At 48.9% G+C, this 20637-nt stretch overlaps 1 protein-coding gene across 3 annotated transcripts in view; it reads right to left on the bottom strand.

The window, feature by feature from the left end:
- The window catches only part of WIPI2 (WD repeat domain, phosphoinositide interacting 2), a 40686-nt gene that overhangs the window by 10003 nt on the left and 10046 nt on the right, over positions 1-20637 (bottom strand). For all 3 annotated transcript variants that reach the window (XM_045461997.1, XM_045461998.1, XM_045461999.1), the window contains 4 exons: positions 3380-3549; positions 1285-1381; positions 543-640; positions 21-113 (listed from right to left, as the gene is read on the bottom strand). In XM_045461997.1, the coding sequence (XP_045317953.1) occupies positions 21-113; positions 543-640; positions 1285-1381; positions 3380-3549 (458 nt within the window). The remainder of the gene's footprint in view (positions 1-20; positions 114-542; positions 641-1284; positions 1382-3379; positions 3550-20637) is intronic.

Below are 20637 nucleotides of genomic sequence, written 5' to 3'. Positions count from 1 at the left end.
GGGCCACGCGGCAGACGTACCTTCTCCGAGGCGGTGGCCAGCTTGGTTCCACTGGCGTCGAATGCCAGCGCCGCCAAAGGACTGTCGTGAGCCGGGATCATGTTCGCAGCTCTCTGGAAGGCAAGACCGACGTGCCGTGGCCGCCGCGCGGCGAGATCACACTCCCCGCCGCCCCCCGTCACGAGGCTGAAGCGCTGACTGGCTGGGCCTCCGACACCACGCCAGCTGACACCAAGGCCACGTCCACCTGGTTTACGGGGGGTGGGGCCCGAGGCAAGGCTGCTCCAAGCAGGCCGTCCGCGAAGTGGCTACAGTTCCCTCCAGCCCTTCCATCGGCCAGTCTGCCCGAGCTCAGCACTGCGGGCGTGACCACGGGGATCCATCTGCAGGGAGAGGTCACCCGGACCTGCTGTGCCCCCAAGGAAGGCGGCAGTGAAACCGCAGGGCCGAGCCACAGAAACGAGGAGGCTGAAGGCTCCCCGGCACCCGGTTCGGGAACGAGGACGTTTGAGCGAGTGACCCCAGCACAAAAGGAGCCTCACCAAGTTGATGGTGTCGAAGACCTGCACCTCTCCGATGGTCGCACTGCCCGGGTACGCCAAGTAACAGTTGTCGTTGTTTATCGACAACGCACACAAGCCTGTGGTAATACACGGAGGCCCAGGAGAGTTAGGACGAGAGGGTTTTCTGTCCCGCTGTTAGACAGAAGCTGGCATTTACGTAACAAAGAACGCACTCAGCAAAGGGGACCCTGAGCCAGCCCTGGCGGCTGCCGAGCGGGCTTGCTTCTAGCGCCACAGCCCCAACCACCTCCTTCAGTGACAAGATTATAAAAACAGACTGAAGGCCTTTGCTTGAAACCGATCAGTAACCTCAGAACTGGAAGCCGACGAGACCAATGGTTTATGTGGTCACAAGCCCAGCAGCAGAGGGAAAGCAGCTTGGTTTAAGATCACTACTTTCCAAAGCGGTCTATCTGGGTAGAAGCTATATGGACAAAATGGCTAATCTTTAAAAGGCAGAACCAAGGGCACTTGGGTGGCTCAGCCGGTTGGGCGTCTGACTCTTGATTTCAGCTCAGGTCGTGATCCCAGGGTTGTGGGATCAAGTCCCGCACGGGACTCAGCACTGAGCGTGGAGCCGGCTTAGGAGTCTCTCCCTCTTTTCCTCTGCCCACCACCCGCCCCCCCACCCCCACGTGCACACACACTCTCTCTAAAATAAAATCAAAATAAGCGAGAGGCAGAATCGGGCAATGACACTTTCTTCCCGCAACTCGTTTACCTGCAGGGTTCGGAGGGGTCTCCCTGATTGTGTGCAGTACCTTCATGTCCCGGATGTTGTGTATGTAGAGAGATTCCTCCAGGCACACTATCAGCCGCTAGGGAAGGGACGCAACAGAAAACCAGAAATAAAGACACAACACAATGCTTGCTCCCCAGTCTTAACCGCCTCCTGGATACGGAGGCTCCCTGTTCCTTCCGGAACACCAGGCGGACTGGACGCTCGCGGCACAGAGGACGTTGGCCGTGACCGGGCGGCTTTGTTCCTCATTTACCACTCGTGTGACGTCCAAAGCCAGCAGTGCCTGCTCCGTGACCATTTCCGCCGACTGTACCAGGACCTCTAACCGTGTGATTTAATTCATTATTACAGACACTGGTGAACTACAGCTAAGAAGAGTTCATTTTGTGTTTTTGGTTTGTTTTTGTTTGGCTCACTCCTCCCCTCGTGAAAAGCAGAGCAGGTGCCTTGGACAGGTCTGGGAAAGGTCAGCTGCTTTCAAAAACCCATGCTGGGGGCGCCTGGATGGCTCAGTCAGTTGAGCGGCCAACACTTGACTTCGGAACAGGTCGTGGATCAAGCCCCGTGTCAGGCTCTGTGCCGAGCATGGAGCCTGCGTGAGATTCTCTCTCCATCCCCCCTTTTGCCCCCTTCCCCGGCTCGTGCGTGTGCACATGTTCTCTTAAAAAAAAAAAAAACACAACAGAAATAAAGCATGAATAAACGAATAAAGCATGGCAAAACGAGAATAAAAGCCTAGGGTTCTGTTTTTTTTTTTTTTTTTTAACGTTTGAGAGATGAGGAGCAAGAGTGAGTGAGTGAGAGAAAGAGAGAGAGAGCACACTCGTATGGGAGGGACAGAGAGGGAGACACAGAGAATCCCAAGCAGGTTCCATGCTGCCAGCAAAGAGCCCGACACGGGGCTCAAAGTGACGAACAGTGACATTATGACCTGAGTTGTAATCAAGAGTTGCTTAACTAAGTGAGCCACCCAGGTGCCATATCTATTGATCTACCTGGAGCAGGGGTGGGGGCGGAGGGCAGGGATAGAGACACAGAGGGAATTCCAAGCAGGCTCCGCCCTGCCAGTGCAGAGCCCCACACTGGGCTCAATCCCTTGAGATCAAGACTTGAGCAGAAACCAAGAGTTGGAGGCTTAACCGACTGAGCCACTCAGGTGCCCCAAAAGCCTAGGGGTTTTTAAAAACATGAAAACTCACTCTGCGCTCTCATTATTTTGCAGGTGCAGTTCACACCCCGCTCTGAGGAGAATGACTGACTGCTTGCAGCTGATGCGCCAAGGGACGATTCACACAAGGAAGACGGCCCGGCTTGCACAGTAGCTGGTGCGTGCACGTACACTTGTATGTTTTAGGTTCAAAAGTGTTCAACAGGTCACGCCTTACAATCCCCGGCTCTGACCCACTTCCGCAGATCACGGCCCCCCTCCCAGTCTGAATCGCACCAGCACGCCCCCAGTGCAACCACTCCACCCGGTCGGACGGTGCAGACCCCGGCGCGGCAACGTGCGCTCTGCACCCGGCAACGTCCACAGCTTTCCCTGCGAGGAATACGTGGTTGTCGCGGAAAAGCTGAAGGGTCTTCAGGACGGTGCTGCGTTTTGTAGGGAAGCGAAAGCCATGAGGTGGTCTCACGAAATAAGCTCCGGTGCCAGCCACCAAGCGCATACTCTGGGCCAGATGTTTTTGGGAGTGTGGGGAAGACAGTAAGTTTAAAAGAGAAAAAAGAAGAAAAAAGGAAAAAGACGCCCACAGATGTATTTTTTAAGTAGCATCTATGAAAGTGAAAGGAGGGACGAAAACCCTGACGCCACTCGACGGCCGAGTGCGCATTCAGGGGAGCGCTAGGCTTGTGTCTTGACGAGAGTAGCAGTTAACCCGGAGGAGCCCAAGAACGTGCGCTGGGACAGTGTGCTTGGAGCAGAACCGTCGAGGAGACGGAGCTGCATCGGGGAGGCGGCCCGGGGCGAGCAGGACCAGGGCCCGGGAGCGCCAGCTCTCCCAGGCCCCGGGGGAGACCGGGAGCGGCGGGGCGGGGACGGGGCGCCTGGCGTCCCGGGCGCGGTGTCGCTCACCTGCCTGTTGAGTTTCACGGCCAGTATGGTGTTCGAGTAGCTGTAGTTGCAGATCTCAGTGCCTTTCTTGAAGTGGCAGACTTTCAGCTTCCTCGGGGCTTTCAGGCTAACGATGGCCACTAGGCTGCTGGAGAACAATCTTTCTACGATGCACACATCTTCGGTATCAGCTGAAAGTACAAAACACACACACGTACGTATTCGTCGTGACGGGCGCGGTCTGCTCACACACGCGGATGCACGTCGAAGTGCACATGCACGACCAGTGGAGCACCGCGGGCTCACAACGGTGGTCGTGTGGCGACGGGACGGGACTGCGGGGACGGTCCCAGAACACAGCGGAGTGGGAAGATGAGCTTGGGGACAGACTACCCCCCGGGTCCACCCCCCTCCTCCCAGGAGGCCCTTCTCACTCCTCTCTCACACCATCCTGCTCGCTCCCGCCCCACAGCGGCTCACGGCCGGCTCCCCGGGCACACCCCGGACACACCCCGGAACATGAGCTCCCATGTGGACAGAGGCTTCACGTCCCCGCTCGCAGCTGTGGTCCTGGAACTTCCCCACCAGTGCCTGACAGGCGATGGGCCCCGAATAACCGACCTCTAGAGGACTCGATCTTTCTAAGTCTCATCTCCGTACACGTAGGCTGGGGACCACGGCTACTCCGTGGAACTGTCGGGGGGCAGGGGGCCTGCAGATACCGGCCCGCAGCCGCCGCTCTACAGCGTTATCTGCCTGCGCCCACTTCAAGTGGGGATACCCCCACCCACAAGGTGATGTTAAAAGTAAGCGCACACGTCCTGCACAGAAAGCAGCAGATGCAACGGACCCTCCACAGATACTACCTCACACCCACCCCATCTCCGCTAATGCCCACATGGACCCCAGTCTCTATTTCTGCGCTTGTTTTCTTAGTAAATCCCCGGGTCGGTTCAGATCTAGGAGCAAAGAGAATCCTGGACCGTAGAAAAATCACAGAAGCAGCAATCCCCACTATTTCCACGGGTGGCCTGTCTGTGTCTGTCGGGACGCGGCTGCGGTGGGTGCTTCGAGCTCGTACCCGTCCATCAAGCCAGCAGCGACCCGGGACCTACCTCTCTGGACCTGAGCGGGGCACACAGAACAGAGATAACCTGACAGGCGCGGCCCGGGGGACCCGGAAGTCCTGACTATCTGAAGCCTCAGCGATGTTTCCACTGTAACTAAGATGCCCTTAGGCGAAAATTCACACAGAACACAAAATACAAAGTTACCCAAAGGGACTCCTCTCCATTAGCTCTGACGCTGGATTTAAATGGTGTAACAAAGGCACACTTAAGTTTAGAAACCCAACTACTAGAAAAAATGAAAGAATAAGTTCCAAGGGCCCCTTTATGAAGACACACTATTTCCAGGAAAGCGCTTGGAATCAATCATTTCCATACGGATGCGACGGCCCAATGTGCTCAGCACGACCAGGTGCTAACAGACCGGGCGGCAGCCAGAGCCATGTGTGTGCAAAGTGACGTCATACATGCCTGTGGGGGGAACTACAGGCTCTTATGACTTAGGATAGAATAGGCAGTGAAATCAAGTGCCCGATTCGCAGTCCCTTTTACCCAGAACATCACTTCTTTCCCACAGCAGTGGGCTAACCTTTATGCAAACAGAGCAGGGGTCCGTCCGCAGCTCGGAGAAGCTGCCGATCCCATCCAGGACCCGACTCTCAAGTGGAGGGCAGAATCAAGAGAGGCCGCGCAGGCAGGACGGGCGTGGGGTGTCTGTACCGACGGACGCGGCCTGGCACACGGAGAGGGCTCAGTCACCAGGCCGACCAAACTCAGACGAGACCCATCCGAAGCCAGAATGCTGATCGTGTGCAGCAAGAACTTCCTTCAGGGCCCAACGCTTGAGTTCTCTGACCAGCCCCTTCCCTCTGGAAATTGGCGGGGACACCGCGTTAGGACCACAAGCCTGCCTGGTGAGCAGATGGTCCGCTGGGCCAGGAGGAGCTGGGAGGGCGCCTGGCGCCACACTTGCTGTGCAAGGTGTTTCGGCCCGGGGGCCAAGGGTGCTCCCTCCATCACTGTCCAACGTCTCCCTCTCCAGGCTCCCCCCACCAGTTACCCTGCTCCTTCTTCGGGATTCAGGGACTGTTTGGGGCGCATCTAATTGCGTTCTCTACTTCTCCCTTTGGCGGTTATCACGTTACCACTGGCCATCTGGTGGTGTCCCCCGCCAGCTCGGGCAGTACCCCCAGGTCTGGCACCGCCTGGCACAAGTGCAGCCGGTTTTACATTTGTTGGATGATTGAAAATAGGCCTAGGATTAGATTTTGGGTTGTTTCTCAAACCTTTCAAAACACCACCAAACAAAACACAAAAATCTCTCGAATTGAGTCATATCTAAAAAATGGGCTAATCTTACCCGTGACATCTGCTTCAGTGGTGAAGTGGTCCACCCCCAAGAGCTACATCTAAGGGGCAAAACTCCTTGGTAATGTCCAAGCGCATTCATGCTAACCTAAGCACAGGGCGAGCGCTCCCCCTCAGTACATACCGGGGGGGGGGGGATGCCAGTGACCAGGAGAGGCAGACCCCTCAGGAAAATCAGACTGTAGTCTCGATTCTGTTGTTTACTAGTTACAAGACCTGGTACCCATTTCTTCCATGATGAAGTTAAAAGCTGGAGCCTCAGCTTTATTAATTGTAGGACAGGGAAATAGTGAAGAGAAGTTGGCATACACAATACCGACTTCTTATTAAACAAGTAAATATTGAGGCACCTGGGAGGCTCAGTCAGTTAAGCGTCCGACTCTAGATTTCAGCTCAGGTCATGATCCCAGGGTTGTGGGATCGAGCCCCGTGTCGGGCTCTGCGCTGAGCCTGGATGGAGCCTGCTTGGGATTCTCTCTCTCTCCCCACCCTCTTCCTCTGCCCCTCCCCTTGCTTGTGCACTCTTTCTCTTTAAGATGAAACAAACAAAAAAACCCCACAAAACTTACTATTATTCTGTGTTTGTAAATTTGCCTGGTTGCTCAAGTTTCTGCGTCACCACCCCCCCGCCAAATGAATACTCGTGGTCCCTGCACAGCCATCCTAGACATGCACAGGGGGGCCAGAAAACGTGGACGTGACTGACCCAACACCCCCAGCGGAGGCTGGACTAGGTGACACGCTGCCTTCTTGTTTTCAGCTCATTCTGTGAACCACTGTCCTTCTCAAATGGTCTATGTTCTCGTATTTTGTGCCTTTGGTTGGTGATGTCACTGTTTAAAATGGTCCCCAACCACAGTGCTGGCTGGTGCTCCCAAGGGCAAGGAGACTGTGATTGCCTTCAGGAGAATCACATTTGTCACATAAGCTTTGTTTAGCACGAGTTACAGCGCTGTTTGTTGTGAGTTCACTGTTGACAAACCAACAATACGTATTAAGGTAAGATGCCTTTAAACAGAACCTCCCATAAAAGAAGATCGTGTGTTCATCAGCTGATGACAACATGGTGACCAGAGCCGCATGGGAGCCTAGCCCCGGGAGTGACTGCTGGGTATTCACAGCGTATTTCCAGAACATGACCACGATGGGAACTGACCGTACTTCCCTTCGAAGAATGGATTTTCACTCCTGTCTGACACAACCTTACTGACTTCACCCATTCCACACGCACGATGAGATGCGGGCCACAAGCTGTCCAAGGCCCCGAGGACAGAGCAGGGAACAGGAGCAGGCAGCACCCCACGTGGCGCGGAGGCCGACGAGAGGCAGGCCCAGGGCCCCGGGCGGCACGGCGACAGCTGAAAGTCAGGCAGAGGAAGAGAGCCAGTGAAGAGACCGAGTAAGAGACAGTGCCAGCGGCCGTACGACCCGGGGGACGAGGCTGCAGGAAAGCGGCAGCAACCGCGGCCGGCCGGCGCTACCAGAGGCGGAGGTGAAATGAGAAGTAGTCACTTGCTCTGGGCCCAGGGATGTTATTTGGTGATCTTGACCGACTTTGATGGGGAAGTGGAGGCAGCAGGAAACGTGGAAGGGAGGGAGGAGGCGGAGGAGCGCAGGGAGGACAGTGGCGGCAGGCTCACCCACAGGGGCCTAGCGGTCAGGCCACGCCTCTGTTTTGAAATAAAGGAGCCACGGGATCTATTAACAGAGAGACTGAGGACGCAGTCAAGCCAGGATAAACGGAGGAAAGAACTACTTAAAACCTGGAAGGTGGGCCGTGACAGAAGAAAGGTCACGCAAGACAGACCCAGAGCTAACACCACACTCAAAGGTCAAAAACCGAAAGCTTTTTCCTCCAAGTTCAGGAACGAGACAGCGATGTCCTTTCTCACCACTTTTCTTCAACAGGGCGTTGGAAGTCCCAGCCACGGCCACAGGAAAGAAGAAATAAAAGGAAGCAAGAATATCCGATGGAGGAAAAGAGCCTCTTCAATAAACGTGTTGGGAGAACCGGACGGCAACACGTGAAAGAATGAAACTGGACCAAGTCCTCACACCATACACAAAAATAAACTCGAAACAGATCAAAGATCGAAATGTGAGACCTGAAACCATAAAGCTGCTTAAAGAAAACACAAGCAGTGAGCTCTTCTGACCTCAACTTTGGCAACATGTCTCTACACGTGTCTCCTCAGGGAAGCAAGACAAAAGCACAAATAAACTACTGGAACTGCACCGAAATAAAAAGCTTCTGCACGGCAAAGGACATCATCAACAATATGAAACGGCAACCTACTGAATGGGGGAAGATACTGGCAAATGAGATACCCGATAACAAGTTAATATCCAAAATACGTATAAATAAAAAAACTCAGCTAAACACCAAAAAACCCCAATAATCTGATTTTTAAATGGGCAAAGGACCTGAATAAACATATTTCCAAAGAAGGCAGACAAATGGCCAACAGACACATGAAAAGATGCCCAACATCACTCATCATCAGGGCAATCCAAATTAAAACCACAAGGAGATATCCTCTCACACGAGTCAGAATGGCTAGTACCAAAAAGAAATAACAAATGTTGGCCAGGCTGCGGAGGAAAGGGAACCCTGGGGCACCGGTGGTGGGAGTGGAAACTGGTACAGCCATTTGGAAAACAGTATGGAGGCTCCTCACAAAATTAAAAATGGAAATACCATCCGATCCAGGAATCCCACTACCGGCTATTTACCCAAAGAAAATGAAGACACTACTTTGAAAAGATGCACGCATCCCTAGGCTTACTGCAGCACTGTTTACGAAAGCCAAGATATGGAAGCAATCCAAGCGTCCGTTGATGAATGAATGGATGGATAAAGAAGACGTGTACACACGTATGTACATATGTGTACACACACACACACACACAGAGGAATATTATTCAGCAGTGAAAAAAAGAATGAGCTCTTGCCATTTGCAACAACATGGATGCACCTAGAAAGTTTTGTCCTAAATGAACTAAAGACAGAGAAATATGAATACCAAAGGGTTCCACGTGGTATTATGAATACCACGGGGTTCTATGTGGAATCTAAAAGAAACACACACAGAAACAGACTCCTAAATACAGAGAACAAAGTGGTGGCCGACAAAGGGGAGAGAGGTGGGAGGATGGGCAAAGGTGGGTGGAGGGGAGTAGGAGGCACCGGCTACTAGTTGTGGAGCGAGTAAGTCACGAGGATGGAAGGAACAGCACGGCGAACATAGTCCGTGGTGCTGCCGAAGCACCGTATGGTGACAGATGGCAGCCACACTTGCGGTGAGCACAGCACCAAGCAGAGGTGCTGAATCCCTAGGTTTTACGCCTGCAACGAACGTAATGTTGTGTCAACTATACTACAACTGGAAAAAAAAAAAGGTAGGTCAGGAGATAGATAAAAACAAAGATACGCAGGTATAAATCATTGCCATGCTAGCAGCATTTCCCAGTTTGGAGAGAAAAGTCTGTCCTGGTTGTCCAGGAGACTGCCTACTGACACAATCTCCCTGGGATCTGTTAAGAGCTCCACTGGCCTTGTGCAGAGCAACGGTACTCATGGGATTCTAACACAAGGGGTCCTCATGCCTCTCCATGTGACCAAGTGTTTTCTGAAGGCCTTAGGAAAGGGGAAGGGAAGACACATCCAAACTGGAAAGGAAGAAGTAAAATTGTCACTCCTTGCAGATGACATGATACTGTGAATGGAAAAACCTGAAGACTCCACCAAACCACTATTGGAACTTATAAGCAAACTCTGGAGTCACAGGAGACAAAATGAACATACGGAAATCAGTTATGTTTTATACACTAATAATGAGCTACCAGAAAAAGAAATTAAGAAAACAATCCCATTTATGACTGCATCAAAGACTATCAAAATACCTAGGATTTTTTTTTTTTTTTTTTTTACACAGAGAGTGAGAGAACATGAGCAGGGAAGGGGGCAGAGGGAGAGAGAGAGAGAATATTAAGCTGAGTGTGGAGCCTGACGCAGGGCTCGATCCCACGACCCCTGGGATAGTGAATTAACTAGGAATAAATTTATCTAACATGGTGAAAGAACTGTACTCTGAAAACTGTAATGATGAGAGAAATTGGAGAAGACACAAATAAGTGGAAAGATATTCCATGTTCACAGATTGGAAGAATTAATATTGTTAAAAGGTCCATACTATCTGATACAATCGAGAGTGTCATTCCCTATCAAAGTATCAATGGCATTTTTCACAAAACTAAAGAATCCTAAAATTTGAACAGAACCACAAAAGATTCTGCATGGCCAAAGCAATCTTCAGAAAGGACAAGTAGGCTGGAATTATGCTCTCTGATTTCGAACTACACTACAAGACTACAGGAAAACAGTATGACACTGGCACAAAAACAGACACACAGATCAATAGAATAGACCCTGAGAAAAATCTCATGCATGTACGGTCAACTGATCTATGACAAAGGAGGCAAGATATACAGTGGGGAAATGACAGTCTCTCCAGTAAATGGTGCTGGGAAAACTGGACAGATACATGCCAAAGAATGAAACTGGATCACTTTCTCACACCATACGGGAAAGAATTAAAAATGGATTAAAGAATGTAACAGTGGAAACCATGAAACTCCTAGAAGACACCGCAGGCAGTAAACACGTTGACATAGGTTTCAGCCACATTTTCCCGGACCAGTCTCCTCACGCGAGGGAAACAAAAGCCAAAATAAACACACGAGATTATAGCAAACTAAAATGCTTTTGCACAGCAAATGAAATCATTGACAAAATGAAAATGCTACTTACTAAATGGGAGAAGACATGTGTAAATCATATATCAGGTAACGGGTCAATATCCAAAGTCTATTTAAAAAACTTACATAACAACACCAAAAAACCAAATACCCCAATTAAAAAATGGGTAGAAGACTAGAACACACATTTTCCCAAAGACATACAGATGGCCCACAGGCACACGAAGATGCTCAGCATTACTAATCAGTAGGGAAATCCAAATCAAAACACAGGGAGGTATCTGTCAGATTTACTATTAACAAAAACACAAAAAATAACAAAGCGTTGGCAAGGATGTGGAAAAAAGAGAACCTTCGTACACTGTTGGTGGGAATGTAAATCAGAGCAGCCACTCTGGAAAGTATGGTGGTTCTGCAAAAGATTAAAACAGGACTACCGTATGACCCAGCAATTCCAAGTGTGGATATTTATCTTAAAACAAACAAACACACAAAAACAACCAAAAACACCAATCCACACAGATGTATGCATTCCTACGTTCACTGCAGCACTGTTTGCAATAGCCAAGATCTGACAGCAGCCTAAGTGTCCATCAATGGATGAAGGCATAAAGATGTGCATACACACACGGACAGGTGAGTATTAGCCACAAAAACAAATGAAATCTTACCATCTGTGACATGAATGGACCTAGAGAATATCAGGCTAAATGAAATAGGTCAGAGAAAGACAAAGACCATATGATTTCACTTGTATGTAGAATTAAAAAACAAAAACAAAAAACAACAAACAAAACAGAAACAGACTCACAGATACAGGAAACAAATTGATAGTTACCAGAGGGGGAAGGAGTGGGTGGGCAAAATAGGTGAAGGGGATTAAGAGGTACAAACTTCCAGTTACAAAATAAAGAAGTCATGGGGACGTGACGTACAGCACAGGGAATACGGTCGGTAATACCGTAATAACTCTGCACGGTGACAGATGGCAAATGGACTTACCGTGGGGATCATTTCATAACGTATACAAATGATGCCCTGCTATGATGTGCAGCTGAAGGTAATACGATATCGTACGTCAATTATACTTCAAAAAAAAACTGGCAGGGGCGCAAGGGTGGTTCAGTTGAGCATCTGACTTGGGCTCTGTCCCCACTCTGTCAGCGCACAGCTCGTGTCAGATCCTCTGTTCCCCCCGACCCTCTCTGCACCTCCCCCACTCACATTCTCTCTCTCTCACAAATAAAGAAAACACGAAATAAACTTGGAAGGTGGTGAGATCCACTAAGAGGGCTGGTTTTAACAAGACGGGAATCCCTGCTTTGCCATCTGAACAGGCGGGAGATGGGAAGATGGGAGGGTTGCAGGTAGACAGACCATCTGAAGGTCAGATGAGGGAAGTCCGTGCTCAAAGTACCGGTTTATCTTTGAAGCGTGAGCAGTGGTTAGGAGCTTTGAGGGCCATAGTGGTGGGAGGTTTAATGAGTGAAAACAGCCGGAAACAACCATCTCAGAGGGCAAGCAAATACAGTTATTAGAAAAATGCAGGACCATCAGTCTCCACCTGAGGCTGTGATAATAAATGCAAGTTCAACTAGTCAGAGGAAAAGTACATCAATTCAATAGATGCAGGAAAAGCGTGACAAAATTCAATGCTTATTCATGGTAAAAACTTAGAAACTTGAGACAAGGAAGAAACTTCTTCAATCAATAAAGGACATTTATGAAAAATCTACAGCCATACTTAATGGTGAAAATACTGAATTCTTCCTTTTAAACCTGGAAACAAGGCAAGAATGCCAATTCTCCTCGCTTTGTACTAGAGATTTTACACATTGCAATAAGGCAAGAAAATGAAGGGGAAGAAAAAGGCAAAAGGACCAGAAAGACGTCCTACTATTTCTACTGCAATTGTAAGGCACCTACAAAGCAACTATTAGAACTAATGAGTAAATTCAGCAAAGTCACAGGATACAAGGTTAAAATACAAAAGTCAACTGTATTTTTACAGACTAGCAGCAAACAAATGAAAAATGAAAAAAATCCATTTACAACATTGTCAAAACCTGAAATATGAGTAATAAATTTTAAAAAGATACATGACCTCCATGCTAAAACCCACAGAACATCACTAAGAGAAAAGATAAAGAAAATTAAGAAAATTAAAAATAAATGAAGATCTATAAAAATGGGAGAGCTACACCATGTTTATGGATTGGAACACTCTATGTTATTAAGATACCAATTATCCTCAAATTGACCTCTAGGTCCAATGCAGTCCCAAGCATAATCCCAGGTGACTTTTTTGTAGACAATGACCAACTGAATTTATTTTATTTTATTTTTTTTTTTAATTTTTTTTTTTTCAACGTTTATTTATTTTTGGGACAGAGAGAGACAGAGCATGAACGGGGGAGGGGCAGAGAGAGAGGGAGACACAGAATCGGAAACAGGCTCCAGGCTCCGAGCCATCAGCCCAGAGCCCGACGCGGGGCTCGAACTCACGGACCGCGAGATCGTGACCTGGCTGAAGTCGGACGCTTAACCGACTGCGCCACCCAGGCGCCCCGTGACCAACTGACTTTAAACCAGAAAGGCAAACTATCTAGAATATGCAACGCTACCTTGAAAAAGAACAAAGTTGAAGGCTTACACTGTGGTACTTCAAAATTTTGTATATAAAGTTATAGTAAACCAAGCAGTGTTACTGATCCAAAGACTCACAAACAGATCAATGGGAGAGAATAAAGAGCAGAAAATAGATCCACACTTACAGGGTTGTTTTTAGGCACCAAAACAATCCAATGAGGGAAGAAAAATCTTTTTGACAAATGGTGGAAGCTACAGGAATCCATCAGCGGGGGAAAAAAAAAAAAAAAAAAAGGAGCCTTGACTCACACCACACACCAAAATTAATGAGATGGACCATGGAACTAAACATAAAAGCTGAAACTATAAAGCTTTTATAGAAAATGTGGAAAATATGGAAACACATCCTCATGACCTGATGGTAGCCAAAATTTGTTCAGAAAGGACAGAGAAAAAATCATAAATTAAAAAAAAAGAGGGTAAATCAGATCTTACCAAAATTCAGAATATTTGCTCACAAGACAAGCCATAGACAGAGAAAAAAAAAATTCATAAAACGTGACAAAAAATATCCAGAAATTTAAGAACTCTGACAACACAATAATGAAAAGACAAACAATGCAATTGAAAAGGGACAAAATATCTGAACACACATTTCACAAGAGATAAGCAAATGGCCAGAGTACCAGTTTGCCTCAGGCAGGTAAGCGTCTGACTCTTGATTTTGGCTCAGGTCATGATCTCACGGCTTTGTGAGTTCGAGCCCCGTGTCAGGCTCTGCACAGGCAGCGTGGAGCTACTAGGGATTCTCTCTCCCTCTCTTTCTCTGCCCCTTCCCCACTTGCACAGTCTCTGTCTCTCTCAGACAATAAAGAAAAACAAACTTAAAAAAAAAGATGCAAATGGCCAACAAGGGCACGCAAGTGCCCAACGTGATGAATTATCGGGAAAATTCAGATCAAAACCACAATGAGATCTCACATCACATCAGCATGGCTAAAGTGAAAAAAGACTAGTTAACACCAAATGGTGGTGAGGACGCAGAGCCACCAGACTCTCACACAGCACTGCGGGGGCGGGGGGGGGGGGGGCAGCGGATACAAAATGGGACAGCCTCGTAGGAGAATCTGGTGGTTTCTCATAAAACAAAACCCTCTTTCCATCCCTAGATATTTAGTTAAGATAAAAGAAAACGTACGTTCACAAAAGGATTTGTACAACAATGTCAGTAACGATTATATTCATAATTAAAAACTGGGGAAATTGTGGATGTTCATCAATAAAACAATGGACAAATTCACATATTTATATACTGGGCAACAGAGATGCGTTAACAGTATGGATAAACCCCAGGAACATGACGCTGAGTATAAGAAACCTTAGCGAAAGCACGTGCTGCGTTCCCACGATGTCTGTTCTATTACAGGCAAGTCTAATGTACAGCAGAAAACCCCAGAACACTGCTCGCCTCTCAGAGGGTGAAAGGGAGTTGGAATGGATCGGAGGGAGGAGGTAGAGTCAGAGGGAACTTTCTGGAGTGATGGTAAACCTTGATCGGAGATGTCTGATTTGTCAAAACACACAATGTTTACTTTAGATTTATATATTCCACTGTACGTAAATATTATCTCAGAATAAAAGAACAAAAACAGTGAACTCTAGTTAGTAACATCCATGTTTAAGTATTTAAGCAAGTACATACTGATGCCTGAAACGTGCCTTGAAATGCACACAAGTAAGGTGGATCGAGGGCTAGATGCGTGACAGCATGAACACAGTACAGTCTTAACAACAGACTCCCAAGCGGTGTATGTACACGTACTTTCAACTTGTCTGTGTTTGAAAATTTCCATTAACAAATGGTGGGAAGCAGACATGATATGTTGTGCGTTCGCCTAAATGCAAGAGCAGGAGAGTGAGCGGCTAGTGCGCCGGGGTGTTTGCTTATTTCTTCCATCAACTACAAGCTTGTAACTTTTTGGGAATTTTAAGAAAAAAATGCAGGTATGATTTTGGAATTTTTTTGGTGGTGGGAGGCCATAAAGCTATTTTAAAGAAGAACAATTTTAGGTTCATTTATTTATTTTTGAGAGGGGTAGGGATGAGCAGAGAGGTAGACGGAGAATCCCAAGCAGGCTCCATGCTCTCAGCCCAGAGCCGGACATGGGGCTTGAACTCATGAACTGCAAGATCGTGACCGGAGCTGAAGCTGGATGTTAAACGGACTGAACCACCCAGGTGCCCCAGTACTATCTTTTTTAAGGGCAACTTGGCAATATCTACCCACTTAAAAATGTTCTTCTGTTGAGTCTATCTTCCCGACTCCAGGAATTTACCTTATACCCTAACTCACAAGTGCGACAAAGATGCTCACTCAGCAATTCCACTCCTCCAGGTAACCATCTACTCAAGAGAAATGAAAACCTATGTCCACACAACAACCTGCACACCAATGAACGCAACAGCACTATTTACAACAGACAAAAGTAGGAGCGACCCAAGTGTCCACCCACAAAACACGGCGGAGCCACGTAAGGGAATACTATCGAGCAATAAAAAGAAATGAAGTGTTGGCACGCTCTCCCGCACGGATGAACTCCGCAAACGTTCTGAGTGAAAGAAGCCAGTGGCATCTGATTCCATTTATCTGAACTGTCCAGAGCTGCCGACGTGCAGAGGCAGAGAGTAGATTAGCGCTTGCCCGGGGCTGAGGCGGGTGGAGGGAAATGGGCAGTGACTGCTAATGGACTCAGGGTTTCTTTTGGGGATAAAAATGCTTTCAAATTAGATTATGGCAGGTTGTCCACCTTAGCAAATATACGAAAATCCACTGACTTGTACACTTTAAATCAGTGATTCGTATGGCATATAAATTACATCTCAAAAAAGCTGTTAAGCCACACAGACTATTGGCGAATTGGCATCCTAAGATGTTAAGAGCCGATGTAAGAAGTGTAGGGCATCAGGGACGGAGGGTGGACACTAGTTGTCAGGCGGACCCTCTGAGGAGGGGGGTCTTCTGGGAGACCCCGGCTCCCTGAATCCTGCCACGCTCACGCGGGCCTCGAGGTCTCTCAAACCACCGGCTCACATACGAACTACTGGGTTTTCTGGGGGAAACCGCTGCAACTCATCAGACTACCAAAGGAGCCAGGAACTAGGAAACGGCCGAGGCCCCGCGTGCAGGGCTGACGCACCAGGTCACCCCGCAGCTAACGCGTGTCTGGCACCACAGAGGAAGCGGCAACAACCCCAAAGGATCCGCTTCAGGGTCAGAGTTCCTTTACGTCCGTGGCACCGAGGGCCTGCATCTTGTTGGGAACGCAGCCACCGGTCTTCACGGACTATCGGGTGGTTTGGGTCTGTTAATTTTCTACCGTGCGGTTTCAAGCAGCTCTTTGCCATTTTCACATGACACCACACTCCCTAGAGCACGTTTCAACGCGGAAAGATGCTCAGAGCGCACATGCCCAGCGCGGTCACCTCCCGGCAAACTCAAGCCCACACAGCTCGGCCCTCCACGAAACCAGGGTGCACACGCATAGGGCCGGTTACAGGGCGCTGCAACTGAATGAAAAGCAAGAGAAACAAGGCCAAACGAGGCTGAACATTTGTAATTATTGGAGGTGGCCTGTTAAGGAGACAATGGCACCGATGAGCACTCGAGCCACCACTAAGAAAGTGTGAACTCAATGACCTCAAGGGTCATGGAAAGCTTTGCTCTCAAGGACCATTCTAGGTGGCCCTGGCCACAGTTTTTGACAAACATTCTTCCTAGAGATGCCCTGTACAAAATTTAAGAAACAAATTCCTTGATTTAAATTTTTTCTTAATGTTTATTTTTTTAATGGTTGTTTATTTTTTAGAGGGACAGAGACAGAATATGAGTGGGGGTGGGACAGAAAGAGAGGGAGACACAGAATCTGAAGCAGGCTCCAGGCTCTGAGCCGTCAGCACAGATCCTGACACGGGACTCGAACTCACGAACCGTGAGATCATGACCTGAGCCAAAGTCAAACGCTTAATCGACAGAGCCATGGACAGGTGCCCCTTTTTCTTAATGTTTATTTATGTTGTGAGACACAGAGTGTGAGCAGGGGAGGGGCAGAGAGAGAGGGAGACATAGAACTTGAAGCAGGCTCCAGGCTCTGAGCCGTCAGCACAGAGCCCAACGTGGGGCTCGAACCCACAAACCATGAGATCACGACCTGAGCTGAAATGGGATGCTTAACTGACCGAGCCACCCAGGCGCCCCTAGAATTACTTGATGTGAAAAAGAACGCTAGGGACATCTGACTCTTGACTTCCGTTCTGGTCATGATCCCAGGGTCATGGGATCGACATCCTGTCAGGCTCCATGTGGGGCATGGAGCCTGCTTAAGATTCTCTCTCTCCATCTGCCCCTTCCCCTGCTGGTGAGCTACCCCCCCCCCCCCCCCCCAAAGAATGCTGTTTGCTTCTGCTGGCACTACTTAGAACTGCCAATGAGAACACCTCTAAAGCACTAAGAAGCGAAGAAGAAACCATGAAACAAGTGACATAACACACTTGTAAACGAGGCGTGTCTGTCGGATGCCTGCAGCTCTCAAGAGAGGCAAGAGCCCAATCCTCATCACGGCAGATTTACGCAGAGAGGCTACTGGACCTCTCCCCTTAAGATCCAAAACTATACAGACCAATGAAATTGACACTCGAACCAGCTGTGTGTCAAATCAGAACAATCTCAAAAAGCACCGTTTCTCAACCCGTAGGACGCAGATGATGCCTGTCCGGTCAAGAAGGGTTGGTCTCCCGAGGAGGCGCGCTCTAGGTCTGTGGAGGCGCTGCGGATGTCGAAGCAGGCACTGGTCACTTTCGCTGCTTATGTTCGATTTCACAACCGAGTGCCTCCTGACGCATGTTTTCCTAGCTCAGAAACTTAAAAATGCAAACACGCACAATATAGAATGTAAAAGAGCCAACTTTTCCTCCCAACCTAAGTGATATTTTACAAATAACGACCACACACCCTTCACAGGGAAGGGAGACCACACAGGTGCACATTATGCATGTTCACACACACAAAGGACAGAGAGAAAGAGAATGACAAAACAAACGCAGGCACGACAGCGGGCAAGGCGTACACGGGAGCTCTTGCAACTCCAGAAATTACAATAGGACGACAGGAAAAAAATCTCCCACTGATTCTGGGCAAAAGGCTTTCTGTTGCTGTTGTTTGAACAAACAACAGAGAAACAAGCAGTTGTCCATCTTGCTCCTCCCAAGACCAGTTCTGGCTCATTTTTTCTGTAACAGCAACAGCGACCGAGAGCAAAGATCTGAGTTTGTGATGCATGCTTGAGATTATGAGGGAAAGGCCAACGCTGGGCCTGCAGCAAACAGCGAGGCCAGGCATCAAGTATGTTCTTTGCTCTGGGTCTATTTGTGGAAAAACTCCAGAGAACAATCTCGGTTCAGCAGTTAACCTGTTTTTGAAGGGACGTTCTTTTATCTACTCCATAAAAGTGTATGTGAGAGGGGAAAGGCGCAGAAGGCTCCAGGAGCAAAAGAATTCAATCACTTCCAGTTTAAAGTATTAACCCTCGAAAAATTCTTTGTCCATTTCATCATCTATTTCTAAGGGTCCAAGTTCACTAAGAACAAAGGAGCCTATGTTCCACCTCACAGTGTTGGTCAGTAAATAACCCACTCTTTGCACAGTATTATCAAGACATCACGTTTTGTTTTTGTTCCACCAAAAACCTTTAAAAAACAAGACACCAAAAAATCAGTAAATAAACTTCAAGGAATCAGGTGAGTCATTAAACTGATTCAATTTGAGAAGTAAAGACCAGGTTTTGGTCTTCTCACCCCCTTTCTAAGCACTGGGTTCCAAATGGTGGCGTGGTGGGGGGTGGATTCTGTGGATTTCAAAGCAGATGACCCTACTCATTACAGCAACCAGGTCATAGCACAACTCGGGCTCCCCTGGGTACGGTGTTAGTAAAGGTTTCAGTCATTCACAAAGGCCCAATGGAATCCGGAGACCGGCTACCCTTCTTTGAAGAATGCCCTATCGGGAACAATCCTGCGTGGGGCCACGGGGAAGTGGGGAGGTGGCCAGGCTGGAGATCTGCACAACTCCTGGCCCCACTCGAGATAAGCAAGCACACTAGCTCACAGCTATCTTATCACCCACATCACATCTTCTGGCTCCATACTAGAAAGAAAAGCTTTCTGGAAGGAAGATTTAGTGAACATCAGCAGGCCAAGTCTGAGGACAGAGGAGGAGCAAAATCTAAGGCAGCCCACAGGAAGCGTGGAGTCAGGGCCGCTGATTACGTCCCTAGGAAGGACCTGGCTGCTGGCCTTTGGGCAGCAACAAACAGCAGACTTGCAGGGGGTGGGGGGGTGGGGGGACACACCCTCCCGACGGAGGCGAGGGGGCACCCGAAGGCTTACCTGCCTGCCGGGAGGAGGCCGAAGCCTGGGAGGGGCCAGGGAAGCCTCTGACCTCCCGGGGGACCACGAGAACTCCCTATTGCAAGCAATTGGCAGAAGAAACGAGATCGTCCCCCCGACATCTTCATCTTAAGTTAGCAGGGGTGGGGATGCAGGGGGTGGTATCTGGGTTTGTGCCGGCTGCCATGTGCCCAGCAGAACGCTGGACACGAATGTATTTACTCGTCCTTGGTCTTCCTCCATTTAAGTGCAAGCGGCAGGAGAGCAGGGGCTGCTAGCGCATCGCCACGGGCGGGGCAGGCTGGCACAGAGCAGGCCCTCCGCAAGCGCCCCCGGAGTGGACGGACCCAAGGGTGAAGGACACGACTATCCCGTTACTCGATGAACCGCCCTCCTTCAGAGATCCGGAAGGTGAAGCGGAATTCCAAAGTGGAACGCTCGCTCCGGAGGGAGCAAAGCGGACGACACGGGGCCAGTCGCTCGGAACAGAGGCGCCGACGCCGTTCGGAGGGAGGAGACCCCGCTCCCCACAACTGTCTGCTCACTCAGGTACGTGAAACGGCACGTGTTAAATCTTTCCCCGAATCCAAACCCCAGTGTGACTCATTACAAGCATGTCGTGAGTACGGAAGCCCTAATTCTCCCACAAAGATTCTTAACTGAGGTCAGGCCACGGGCAGCCTTCAGGGCTGCTCGTTACATACAGAGAAAATATTTACAAACCACATATCTGACAAAGGACTAGTACACGGAATATTTAAAGAACTCTGAAAACCTTACATTAAAAAACCCCAAATCTGCCTATTAGAACACAGGCAAAAACACGGACGTGTCACTGAAGAGAATATACACGTGGCAAATAAGCCCACGAAAAGATGCTCATCATCAGCCACTGAGGAAATGCAAATCAGAACCACAATGAGACAACACTGTTCGTATCGACCAAGGTGGTACAATGAAAAACAGCGGTAACACCCACCGCCAGCAAAGATACAGAGGAACCAGATTCCTCAGACATCACTGGTGGGAATGTAAAATGGTACAGCCACCTGGAAA

This window comes from Leopardus geoffroyi, chromosome E3, assembly GCF_018350155.1.
Source record: "Leopardus geoffroyi isolate Oge1 chromosome E3, O.geoffroyi_Oge1_pat1.0, whole genome shotgun sequence".
NCBI classification, from domain to species: domain Eukaryota; kingdom Metazoa; phylum Chordata; class Mammalia; order Carnivora; family Felidae; genus Leopardus; species Leopardus geoffroyi.
The sequence above is the reverse complement of the archived record's forward strand: the minus strand, read 5'-3'. Positions and strand labels throughout refer to the sequence as shown.